General features: G+C 31.9%; 2 protein-coding genes across 2 annotated transcripts in view; both read right to left on the bottom strand.

The window, feature by feature from the left end:
• Nucleotides 1-11,493, bottom strand: part of LOC111695774 (zinc finger protein ubi-d4 A) — a 13,532-nt gene extending 2,039 nt beyond the window's left edge. The window contains exons 1-7 of the mRNA XM_023465210.1: nucleotides 11,283-11,493; nucleotides 10,742-10,945; nucleotides 9,049-9,246; nucleotides 7,138-7,198; nucleotides 6,187-6,329; nucleotides 3,127-3,192; nucleotides 2,709-2,814 (exon numbers count right to left, since the gene is read on the bottom strand). Of these exons, the coding sequence (XP_023320978.1) occupies nucleotides 2,709-2,814; nucleotides 3,127-3,192; nucleotides 6,187-6,329; nucleotides 7,138-7,198; nucleotides 9,049-9,246; nucleotides 10,742-10,945; nucleotides 11,283-11,438 (934 nt within the window). The 5' untranslated portion in view covers nucleotides 11,439-11,493. The remainder of the gene's footprint in view (nucleotides 1-2,708; nucleotides 2,815-3,126; nucleotides 3,193-6,186; nucleotides 6,330-7,137; nucleotides 7,199-9,048; nucleotides 9,247-10,741; nucleotides 10,946-11,282) is intronic.
• On the bottom strand, nucleotides 11,444-12,956 carry LOC111695772 (3-oxoacyl-[acyl-carrier-protein] reductase FabG-like). Its single transcript, XM_023465209.1, has one exon. It carries the CDS (start codon nucleotides 12,924-12,926, stop codon nucleotides 12,153-12,155), a length of 774 nt encoding a protein of 257 aa, XP_023320977.1. The 5' UTR covers nucleotides 12,927-12,956; the 3' UTR covers nucleotides 11,444-12,152.
• Between the last annotated feature and the right edge of the window lie 790 nt (nucleotides 12,957-13,746).

Below are 13,746 nucleotides of genomic sequence, written 5' to 3'. Positions count from 1 at the left end.
TATTATTTGACAATATAGATGAGATAAATAATGGACAAGAGAGAAGATTTATTGGAATATTATTTGACAATATAGATGAGATAAATAATGGACAAGAGAGAAGATTTATTGGAATATTATTTGACGAGGAATATGAGATATATAATGGACAAGAGAGGAGATTTATTGTAATATTATTTGAGAATAAAGATGAGTTAAATAATGGACAAAAGAAAAGATTTATTGGAATATTATTTGACGAGGAATATGAGATAAATAATGGACAAGAGGAAGTTTAAGCATTCTTTGAAGGGGATGATATTAGATGATCAATTAAAAAAACGTTGATTTAATAAAAATTATTGCCGTTTACAAAGCTGTGCAAAAATCAGGGGGGGGGGGTTGGATACTTGGGAAAAATGAAAAAAATAGTAATTAACTGGCAAGTTTTCCACCATTTTCGATACTTTCAACCTTAAAATTATTCTATTTGTCCAAATTCAGTGAATAAAATCATAAAAACTGCGCGAAAACATACCTAACATCTGAAAAAAAACTATCTAGAGGGGGGTGATTTTTCAACAAAAATATATTATAGTATTATATACGTGAATGTGAATAATAGAAAAAAGTCAAACCTAGAAGGTAAAAATAAGCTCTAGGACGAAGAACAGAATAGAAAATTACAAAAAATCATCCGAAGGAATTCAGAAAATAGCAATAGCATAAAAAATGTATACTCTCGGTTCACAACGATGCCTTTAAACCCGTTATTTGTGAGCAATATCCATAATTTTCCTCAGTTAAAGGTTGAAAGGGTACCTTTGTGAATCAGGTGTTTATTAAAATTTTGTCAATAGTCCTTTTGGGACTAAATATAGTGAAGTACAAAAAAGAGGGAAGGGGGGAGAAAAGGGGGGGGGGGTTAACTAACTAAGGTATAATCAGTTACCGGAGACGAGGGGATCAGTTGTCTAGTTACTAGTTTAGTAAGATTAGTTTTTAATTTAATCATTGACAGTCTTTTCTCTCTCAAGTTCTTCACAGGGGTGCAAGCATCAAATTTACAGGAAAGAATATAAAATTATTTTTTTCTTTTTCCGAAAGAATAATTTCTTGGAAATTAGCGAGAAAATTTCTAGGTGACCACATTATTTTCATTTATTTTACTAGCAGTGCTTAGGATCCATTTAATTTTGATGCGGATCCGGATCCTGGATCCGCAATGGAATAAAATGGATCCGGATCCAGATCCAGGTCATTTCCTTTAGATTTACTGAATTTTTTTAACAAAAAATAATTTTCAATTTTTTTCTCTCTTATTTTTATCCTAAAACTTGATGAACCATTCAGAAATGAGGAAATTTTCATAATCTCTCTTTATTCAAAAGTTCATAATTGGGTTTTGGGAGTAAAAAAGTTTTTTATGCAGTTTTTGGTTGATATTTTACCCCTTTGATCCAGATCCTCGGATCCGCGTATTTTTACGGATCCGGATCCAGGAAACCAAAATCTTGCGGATCCAACGGATCCGGATCCTAAGCACTGTTTACTAGTACCCCACATTGTTATTATTAAATCTTTAGTTAACACTTTTCTAATCTTAATATTTTGCAGCCTGATGGTGTGTACCCTTGCCATTTCAAACTATGAATTCTGTCAGATCAAAGTTATAAATATAAAAGGTTTACGACATCATGTTGTGAACAGTGTGCACACCCCTGCAACGCATATTCATCCTTATCCCCTATTCTCTCATTACAAGGATCTCATCTTTAGTTTCAAAACAATAGGCTTAATCAATCGTGACGAAGGAGGATTTCAATATGCACTTTCTGTTTTGATTTCTATTTAAATTTGCATGAAAAATAAAATAAAAATTGATGAGGCTGCATGAATTTCAGACAAAAAATAGTGTAAATTAGAAAACTAAAATTGAGAATAATTCGTAATTTAAATTTCCCGGGATTTCTGAGTTAAAATACATTGACGACGTATTATAATGTGATAATACAAACTCGGCCAAATAACTACTAACCCAAACCAAACTATATTGAAAAGAGGGAAATATTTTCTCCAAAAATAATATTTTCCCCAGTATGCTAAAGGGGGGGGGGAGGAAAGAAAAATTTATCAAATAAACATTACTGATTAAAAACCAAACCAATTAATTACTCCATGTACCTGCACAAACACAGGTATAAACCAAACCAACTAATTACACCTGCACGTGCACAGATAGATACCAAACCAAATAAATACTCCATGTACCTGCAAGTGCACAACCACAGATAGATACCAAACCAAATAATTACTCTATGTACCTACACGTGCACAAACACAGATTAAAAACCAAACCAAATAATTACTTCATGTACCTGCACGACCACAATAGAAACCAAACCAAATAATTACTCCATGTACCTACACGTGTACAACCACACATAAAAACCAAACAAAATAATTACTTCATGTACCTACATGTGTTCAACCACAGATATAACCAAACCAAATAATTACTTCATGTACCTACAAGTGTACAACCACAGATAAAAACCAAACCAAATAATTACTTCATGTACCTGCACGACCAAAAATAGACAGACATCCCACCAAAATGATTTACTCTGGATCTACAAAATTCACCCCTACTCTCTCTAAACGTAACAGAGTTTGGCCGCTGCCCACCACGACAGATAAAAACCAAACCAAATAATTACTCCAAGTACCTGCACGACCACAGATGGAGCAGGCAATAAGCTCCTCTGGTCCTCCGGTCTTCTTGTTCATCACTGTATCCCCGAGACAGAAATCACAGTAGACGGATGAATCTGCCTAGAGGATTAAACATGATTAAACTTTATACTCAAGAGAGTAATTACAAGCAAGAAAGCAAACATGCAGCATGCAGCAGAAAGCATTCTTAATTTGACTATGGAGTTGTTAAAACACAAGGAGTGTCATTTTTTCTGAATTTCTGTAAACCTTCAAGTGCGTGTAAGTCGGAACAAATTTGAATTTGTAATTAAAAACAGGAAAATCATAGAATTGCATCATTGTATTTATTTTCTTGAGGGGGGGGGGGGATTCCAAAAGTTTTTAACATTTCAAAACCACTCCTTGGTTTCTCTACTCCATGGTAAGAACCTTAGGTTTAGGATTGATAACGACTGGTGTCGGCTCGTAGAGATCCTCCGGTGGTGTAGATGCAGCCTGGAGAACAATTGTATTAAAACCCTACCTCTTGGTTTGAAATAATATCACATTTTGGTTTGGATTAAACCCATATCTTGGTTTGGATTAAAACCATATCTTGGTTTGAATTAAAATCCTATCTTGGTATGGATTAAAACCATATCTGATTCGATTTAAAATCCTTTCTTCCTTTTGATTGTTTTGAATTAAAACCATATTTTGGATTAGATTAAAACCATTTCTTCATGGTTTGAATCAAAAATCATAACTAAGAAACTAGTTTGAATTAAAACCATATCTTGGATTAGTTTAAAACAATATCTTGGTTTGGATTTAAACCATAGCTTGGTTTGAATTAAAACCATATCTTGGATTAGATTAAAACTATATATTGGTTTGGATTTAAACCATATCTTGGATTAGTTTAAAACAATATCTTGGTTTGGATTTAAACCATAGCTTGGTTTGAATTAAAACCATATCTTGGATTAGATTAAAACTATATATTGGTTTGAATTAGAAGCTTATCGTGGTTTGGAGTAAAACCATATCTTGGCTTTGAAATAAAAGCAACTCTTTGATTGAACTAAACTATATCTTGGCTTGAATTTAAACCATATCTTGGCTCGAATTAAAACCATGCCTTGTTTTGGATTAAAACCCTTTCTTGATTTTATTTAAATCTTGGGTTGGATTAAGACATATCCTGGGATAGACTAAACCATAACTCTGCTAGGATTAAAACCATACACAGGCTTTGAATAAACCCCTAAATTTTGGTTTAGTTCACAGCATTTTTTAAAAATAATTTTTACTTTAACCTTGAGTTTTAGAATTACTTGTGTAGAAATATAACAGGTAATTCAATATTTTTTCTTTAAAGGGAGAGACCTTGCTATGTAACATATTTGAGCTGAAAGTGCAGTTTTGTAGAGAAAAACTTTAGGATTTACTTGATACCAATGAGACATTTTTACGATGTACAATTCTAAAATAAGAGCGAGAAGTCGTTTGTGATATTTCATCAGTTGTTTCAGCCAACAGAAGAACGTTTTCTTTACAATTCTAAAATAATGGAGAAAACATGAAACAAATAGTATTGTACAAACTAGTTGCATGTATAGTGTATACAAATAGGTTGAGGAAAATAATGAACTTATATTATTGTAAATAGGTTATTAAAATTAATTTTAAAATCTTGTTTGGTTTATGCAAATTCTTTCAGCTACGGTCGCTTGTTGGGGGTTTTCTTTATTTTAATTGTGAAGACGACAGTTTGAAGAAATTTACAAATAAAATTATAGAAACAGCAAGGGTAATAGTGATAATGAAATTATTGATTTTACGATTTTACTTCAACAGCAAATTAAATCATAAATATTTTTTTACATGTTTTGTCCATGTAAATTAATAATTGTGAACACGTTTCTTCTGCTGGCTAAAACAACTGGTGAAATATTACAAACGTCTTTACGCTCTTTTTTAGAATTTTACACCATAAAAATGTCTCATTGGTATCAAATGAATCCTAACATTTTTCTCTACAAAACTGCACTTTCAGCTCAAATATGTTGCAATGTCAGTCTCTCCCTTTAAACCTAAAAACAATTTTCTCTTTTTAAAAAAAAATTAAATCTAGGATAAAAAATTTAAATATTAAAATGGAAAAAAATGAAAAACATTATTGAAAAAATCAATGTCAAAGATATTGTGCAATGAACTGTAAAACTTTTAAATAGACATTTCAGAGAAGAGTTTGCCATAAAAATCAGAGTAATAAATAAAAAAAATTTAATACGGCCAATCTCAGATATAAGAATACATAGCAAGAGCACATAAAATGTCGTCTTGAAATTTATTTTAAAATCTATGACAGCTGTTATTATTCACCATTGGTCTGCACAAAAATAATGCTGCTGAGATGTTCACAGCTTCAAAGGGTTAAATACGATTTATGAAAATATATCCAAATATCATGACTTATAAGTTTTTTGATGCTTTTTATTTTTTATTCAAGGTAAATTAATAGCCCTGAAATATGCAGGATAGCAATGGATATAGTAAACTCGTTTTTCCGCGGCATCTGATCTTAAATATGTTGAGAATACGACATTATAAAAAAAAACTCTTGCTATGTATTCACATACATATTCACTGTACAAAATATTATGTATCTAATTTTTTGTAATAAGTTGGATTTTGAAAAAAAAATAGTTTTAAATAGAAATTCAAAGTGTCAGAGTGTAGTGATTAAACTAACCCATAAATCATGTAACTCTACAAAAATTGTCTCTTGAACCAAGGTTCATCTCTTTCTATATCTAATTTACTTTTATTCACTTCATTCTGTTCATTTCTTTGATTCTATTCTAAGCATGCATACACTCTAATCTGTTTTATCGGGTTTCTTAGTTTTTCTTCCTTTTGCATTTCTGTGTTTTTATCCTNCATATGGATGCCATTTTCTTAAGTTATGTAATCGCTTCTTTTAAGAAATTTATAAAAATGTAATTATGGCGGCAAATATTTTATAGCAAATATTGAAATTCAGAAATTAACTGTGGTTCATAAAACTCTGAACTGTGAATATGAGCATAAAAATATGCCAAAAAAAATCCTGAAAGAGAGGGAAAATTTTTTACAAAATTGGAGTCTAAATCTATGAAAATTTTCTTTTAAAATTATATGAAGACTTTTGTATGAATCTATAAATCTATATTTAGCAGACATTTTTAATGTTTAAAATTCTTTTGAAATGTTTTAGATTTTTCCCCCTTTGATGCTTGAATTCTACAAGCCACTTGAGTCTTTCAGTTTCATGACAGAATATTAAAAACGGAATTTAAAATTAGTGCTAAAATTGTGATTAAAAAGCAGACATATCTAGGTAGGTGCTACACAAGCCCTAAAGTGCTAAAAAAAATTGAGTTGTGTCAGTGTGTAAAAAGTAAAAAATCCGCAAGTATGCATGGAATGAATAATGCCGCAATTATTTTGAAATTTAATTCTTACTGAATTCTGTTGCTGTGGCGGTGTTTGTTGCTGATTCAGTGGATGATGTTGAGGAGGTGGAGGAGGAGGAGGGTGATGAGCGGATGGATGGGGAGGTTGAGGAGGAGGTCCTCCGACACTTCTCCGGGCTGACCGACTAGATCCTAAACGATATTTGTCAACTTTATAAAATCAGAAACTTCTTCTTAACGGCCGGGACTCCTAAGCGGGACCCGCCTTGCATTGATGACAATGCCCAATTCACAAATTACCATTAAAAGCTTTGTCTGATGTTTATAATTTTGAAAAGTGATTATTTTCTTTGAATGATCAGAATTAAACAATTTTAAAAATAGAATAACTATTTTCAACATAATTTGTCAGGTTAAAGTCAATGATATACCGTTGTGAATCGGGCATTGTCATCTTTGCATGATTCGAAATTTTGCTTAAATTATGCATAAACTTTAAAAAAACGATAATCAAATTCCTGATTGATAAAAAATATATCTGTTTAATATTATGATAAAAAAATCTGTTTTCTGTTTTTTATCATTTCTTTAACACTTAACACGTTTGATAGAATAACTATAATAAAAAATAGAAATGGCGAATATAAAAAAATATTCTTTTTTTTCAACTCAAAATATCAATCAATTTTTGTGCAAAGAATGACTTGATAAACACAAACAACAAAGAAAAATTCTTCAAATAAATATTTTTATTTTAAAAATAATCTTAGGTTTAACTGTCGCTTTTAAAAGCCCTTTTCGAAGATTTTGAACGATAATTTGAGGATTTTTCTGATAGCATTGATGGATTTCAAAAAAAAGGTTAAAACATAAAAAAAAATTTCCAGTAAATTTTTTCTCTGGGGTCAAGTGAGTTGCCACAAAAATTGCCCCTTTGGGCGTTTATTGGATAGAGACAGACAAACGGACAAGCAAAATATATTAAAAAAATAGAACTTACTGTCTTGAGTCGGTGTTCTTTCTTCGTCAAAACTTCTCTTTTTATTAGATTTACTCATTCCCTACAACATGATGTCAGAAATAGATTTCATACAAACTATAGTTTAGTTGAACACGAAATGATGTCAGAACTAGGGTTCATCAGAACTAGAGTTTCACGAAATATTCAACATGATATCAGATCTATGGTTCATCAGAATTATAATTAAGTTAAATATAATGCGACATCAGAATTAGGGTGCATCTGAAATATGTCATGATATCAGAACTAAGGTTCATCCGAACTATAGTTTTGTAAAATACGAGATGATATGAAAACCAGGGTTCTTCTGAACTATAATTTAATGAAAATAAATTCTAATTAAGCGGACTAATCCACAGTAAAGAAGAAATTACCCTTGTACAACAAAACCCTGATCAACACCTAATCCTCAAAACCTGCGTTGATGAAAGTAAATGAAATCTACAAAGTTTATTCATTAGTCTTTTCTAGAAAATTTGCGCTTGTTGGTATTAAAGATTTTATCATTTTTAACCATTGAGCTTTTCGTCGAAAAACTAATCGAACATTAAATGAAAATCCGAATTAAAATATGGTTTAATAAGCTTTAGAAGTTTTAATAAGACTAAGTCGGATACGGGTAGAAGTTTGAAACATCTCGGAATATTAAAATATCAAAATCAAGAACACAGGACCGAGCCCCCCCCTCCCCCCCTCCTCCGTTGAGAAAAAGAAGGAAATAACAAAAATTAGACTTCTGATCGAGGTGGGAAAAATTTACCCCCCCCCCCCCTATCCCGCAAAACACAAGAAATATTAAAGAGGGGAGGGGGTGAGCCGGAACACATCCCCAAAAGAAAAAGAATTTTTCTTCGTAAAACCCCTCCTTTAAAAAAACACCTTCTCGCTTAAAATGAATTTTGAATGAAATATCAAGCCATTTATTCAATTTATTTGTTAATTCTTAATTTTAGGAAAAATGCTCCAAAACTGTCTTTACTTTACTTATGAAGATTAAACGTTTATTTTTGGATTTGATTTTCTTTCTATTTTCCGCATTATTAGTTTTTTTTCTTATTTATATTTTTAAAGAAAATAACAATTCTTTAACACTTATTTTCAATTCGATTTGATCTTTTTCCAAAAAAATATTTTTGCTCGTTTTGCTGATTTCTATCTGAACAAAAAAATCAAAATTTCAAAAAATCTTCTTTTTTAACAGAAACTTGATTATCCATCAGGGTTAATATTTTCGTGAAAAATCAGCCCCCCCCCATTTGAAAATATTTTTCCCCCCCAAGATGTTGATAATGTTTTTAAGGGGTTTCATAAATTGCTGAAAATAAATGATTTTTAGGGGAACATCTTGGCTTTCGATTTTTCATTTTTTCCCCCTCCTACAATCTACATTTTATCAAAAATTAATTGGAAATAAATTTTTAAATTATACACCCGTGTTATCCATTCCATGATGAGGAAGGTTTTAATGAATTATAATATTGCATTGGATGATAAGAAACTATGTTTTGTTGAAATTTTGCCACTTGGATCGGGATCCGTATATTTTTCCGGATCAACCGGATCCAGGGAGCTAATGTTGCGGATCAACCGGATCTAAAACACTTTTTTATTCTATGACTATTAACTATCTTCTACACACTATTAACTATCTTCTACACACTGTTAACTATCTTCAACACACTATTAACTATCTTCTACACACTATTAACTATCTTCTACACACTGTTAACTATCTTCAACACACTACTAACTATCTTCTACACACTATTAACTATCTTCTACACACTATTAACTATCTTCTACACACTGTTAACTTTCTTCAACACCTTTTAATAAAAAAATAAAATGAGAAGTCTCTAAACTTTAAACTTTATTGTGTTTTTAACTTACCATTTTACTTTTCCCCATACTTCCCTTCTTTCCTTTTCCTTTCTTCCCTCTCCCACTCTCATACTCAAAATCTGAATCACTCTCGGGTTCGGAACCGATCGGCTCCTGCATTGCGTAGGCTTCGTCGTCGTAGTACTCCCAGGAGTCTTTACTCATCATAGGGTGGGACATCTCCTCGGGAACGAATACCGGCGCCTCCTCCAAAATATGCAACATTTATTAGATAATGTTATTTTTTTAAACGACATATTAACGAAAGACGTAGATATCTATATTTATGAAAACGAGATTTGCCAAGGATAGAAAAGGTGAAAAAAATGTCAGACAAAGGTTTTGGCTTTGTCTATATCATTCTTTTCAAATTAAATAATGAAGGACCCAAGAATATGGTATTAAACAAATTATCGCTTTTAAATATTTGTTTAAGTTCACAGCTTGTTATTTTATGTGATAAATTAAAAGCGTTATTCTATAAATTCCACGGTTGTCTTTAATTTAATAAAGTAAATGAAATAAGCATTAAATCGAGAAGAAAAAATTAAGAACAAATTATATAGATACCTCAAAATATTTCCATCTGATTTGATATGAAAATTTGAAAATATTGTAAAATTTAATTAAAATAAATTATTCAAATTAATAATTAAAGAAGAGAAATATATAAAAGAGGCGAATATTGAATAACCAATCCAAGGCAAATCAATTAATAAAACTTCAATGTTTCAGAACGGAGTTACAAGTCCTTAATGAACATTGTCAGCACTGACTTTTTCTTGCCATAATCCAATCCCAAAAGTTAATGGGCTTAAATGCAGGGGTCCATATAATTCTATCTGATCAATCCCAAATGTTGATTGATTGATTTATATTAGGGGCAGAAATAAACCATATTGTTATTGTAAAAAATTGAAAATATAATGTCAAGATGTAGAAAAAATTCCTTTCTGCAGAATGTTTACTGCAAGGGCGTGTTCATTTTTCTGTATATTATAATTTATCTCCTATGTTAAATACTAATATTTACATCTTTTAACACCCCAAATGCAGTACACATTTCTGAATTGTAGTACACGTACACAAAAACTTGTCAAAGTTCTAAATAACATATAAAGTGTACTTTAATGCCCCTAAATGTACTTTCAACCCCGATCCCATTTGGGATCAGAAATGGAATTATACAGACCCCTGCTTAAATGCATAAAAATATTTAATTTGTGCGACTAAAAAGTTTGTGCAAGCAGTATTATTTTTTTTAGAAATAAAATATAAAAGAAGCTCATATTTTGGCGACTTTTGTTGACAAACCTGTGAATAAAGATGATCACGTAAATTTTTTTAAATCATCCTTCCCATAGTTCAAGAAAAACTTTTTTGTTTTAAAGCTTTTTTGTTCCAAAGCTTTTTTGTTCCATTTATTTTTATTTTAAGCTTTGTTGAATAAACTTTGGGTCAGTAAATACTAAATATATTAATAATCTGACTTCTTTTCCTTTCATGGGCTCCTATGCAATTGGTGAAGACTTTTCAACGCCTTTTTAATACTCTTTACTCATTCGCAAACTGATGAACATTTTCATTTGCTGATTTGTAACAAAAATGTACTCATTGCCGAGAAAATCCGGATTTTATAAAAAAGAAATGGTTGCATGAACTTAAGGGTCGCACTATGAAAGAAAAAAAGTGTTATTATTACCCCGATAACTGGTGTTTCGCCGAGACTTGGCGCCGATTCTGCGATATATCGTAGATGCTTAGGTAGCAAAAAGTGCTGAAGATACTGATACCGTTTCTTCACCCATTTACGCTGCGGATAGGAGAGGATCTGGCCCTCACGACGACCAGGCATTCGCTCACGACACTTACGCATCATATCGTAATGGCGCTGCGCCACTCCGGTCTAAAACAAAAACTATTTTTATTCTATATTACAAATAAGAAGAGATAAAAACTAGTTCTATTATAATAAACAAAAACTTAAAGGGACTGTTAACTTAATTTGCAGTGACCCTTCATTAATAAAGTAGCATATCCATTTCACAACGATTTAGGGTTCTCTTTAAAAATTTGTTATTTTGAAATGTGATATAAAAGTGAAATTCAGATTGCTGCATTGGAAACAATAAAGGAAATTCGAAGAAAAAAACGAAATTTTCCACATTACTGTCAGCTAAAGGTTTAGAGGGTACCTTTATTATTCTAAAAATCTAAAATGCATGAAAAGAATTAATTTGAACCTGTCCGTCGACATATGGTATCCTCATCTTCCTCTCCTCGTTCAGCTTCCTGTTGAACGACATCGCGTTCTCGGCCAGCTCCTTGTACTTGTTCGTCACAAGGAACTTGTCAACTCTACGAGCCGACTCATCGTTTATATTTATCTCCAAACCCATTCCTGTCTGAAATTAGTAGAAAAATAAGAAAACATCAGAAAATGCGCCATTTACATCTAGACAAATGCGCCAACATGAATTATAAAATCTATAAAAACGTTAGAAAAGATAACACGATAAAATATAATATCACACTGTTCATAAAAAAGGTATAATCACAAAATTTATCATGTTCCGAGCATTAAAACTACAGTAAAAAATGCTTTTAATAAAATAATAATTTTATTAGATTTGTCAAGTCACCGGAAATTTTTAATACTTCAGCACTTTTTAAAATATATTATTAAGACTTTTTCGAGAAAGAATGAAAAAAAAAAACATATATATTTTCCAACCAAAATGGAGTTCTTCAAATAAAAACGTTATTGGTAATTTCTCGAGCGTGTGGGCTATTTACTCTGGTAGTTATTGATATCTTTAGTTTCACAGACTCGTGCTAAAGTTAGCGTATACCTTTAACATCGCAAAATTCAAATGTTAAACATTTTGAAAAAGAATGCGTAAAAAATAATTCTTCAAATGAAAAAATTTGACATCTTGCTGTAAAACAAACTGTGGTAAAATGTAATATATAAAATCGATTTAAATAAATTATCAAAAGTACGTCAGATCATTATAAAACAAATTAAAACAATATAAAATTATTTTATTAACATTATAGAGATCTGAAAAAAACTACCAAAACCCATTAAATGATAAAATATTTTTTTTCATCTATCTTGGACACATTACACTTCTTCCTCCGTCAATGGCCAAGGTTTGTCCAGTAATAAATGATGATTTATCACTGGCCAAAAACTCAATAGCTTTAGCCACTTCATCAACAGTACCTACCCGGCCCAGGGCATGTGTAGTTTTACTGTGCTCAAGAAACTTTTCATACGCTTCGTCGGCCATCCCAGCCTGTTTATGTACATTTGTTACAATAACTCCCGGATTTACGGCGTTGACTCTGACCCCAAACTCCGCAACCTCAAGGGCTACTGTACGCGTGAGTTGATCCACCGCGGATTTACTCATATTGTACGCCAGCACACCAGGAAATGCGCGAAGACCGGTTACACTGGAAACATGTACAATAGTACCCTTGGTCTTGATAAGATGTGGTACGCATTGTTGCGTCAGGATAAAAGCTGCTCGTGTGTTTATATTCATGCAATGATCATACTGCTCCGAAGTTAATGTAAGAATGCTCCCGGATACAAGAATACCGGCGGAATTGACCAATACATCAAGACCGTTCATCTTTTTAACAGTTTCAGCGACGGCCTTCACACATTCAGCCTCTATACTGAGGTCATGAGGGCAAATAAGAACCTGAGGACTGCCTAGAGATCTACATTGTTCTGCAATCTGCTCCAGTTTCTCCGTATTCCGTGCAACCAAGGAGAGTTTAGCTCCGAGTCCTGCAAGATGAAGCGCAGCTCCAGCTCCGATTCCGGAACTAGCCCCGGTGATTAAAACAATTTTATTCTGTAAATTGGACATATTATCTGAAACAAAATTATCTGTAAGTGTCTATAGGCCCGACTACTGAGAAGTGATACTTCTTTTATCATTTAATCTCAATCAGAACCATTGGAAATTAAAATCCCCGAGGGATTCAATGATAACCCCTGAGAATGCTACTCGCTTTTATTTCAATACCAACTGTAGAGGCAAAGCCTTTAAGTTCCACAATATCACATCCTTCCTAAATTAAGAGTTTTATTTTCGCCGCGCCCGCAGTTGTGTTGTGTACACAACAATCCTGGAGTGGAAATATTTGGTTTGGAAACTAAATATTATTTGTCGTCTTCGTAGGAAAAATATGTAAGGTGGATCCGCATTTGAACTACTGCCATTTGAACTATTGATCATTTGAACTATTGATCGTTTGAACTATTTATCGCTTGAACTATACGTTCATTCTAACTACTGATAATGACGTCATTTCCTGTAGTTCAAGCAACACATTATTTACTCAATTATTAAGTATGCATGTTTTAAAATTTTGATATTTCATGAAAAAGTATAATATTAATAATAATAATCATCACAAAATAGTTTTAATGATATCAAAAAAATATTTCACATGCAAATAAAAATGGTGGGATCTGCTTGTTAAGCTACCGTCGTTTGAACATAAATTGTTCGGGTTCCATTTGTATTAATTGGTCATTTGAATTCTTATTTATTTATATGAAATTTTCTAATTAGTCCCGAAAATCGTAATTTAGACCCGTTCTCGGTCTAATATGGTGTGGGACACCCTGTAGGTGAAACAATTGAAGATATGTATATTGTTTAAACAAAGAATGGACACACA

The sequence above is a fragment of the Eurytemora carolleeae genome, unplaced genomic scaffold (assembly GCF_000591075.1).
Source record: "Eurytemora carolleeae unplaced genomic scaffold, Eaff_2.0 scaffold76, whole genome shotgun sequence".
Lineage (NCBI taxonomy): Eukaryota > Metazoa > Arthropoda > Copepoda > Calanoida > Temoridae > Eurytemora > Eurytemora carolleeae.
This window is presented reverse-complemented; position numbering and strand designations above follow the sequence as displayed.

Excerpts from the sequence above, each read along its gene's own strand:
- LOC111695772 (XM_023465209.1), bottom strand. The coding sequence starts at position 12,926 with ATGTCCAATTTACAGAATAAAATTGTTTTAATCACCGGGGCTAGTTCC.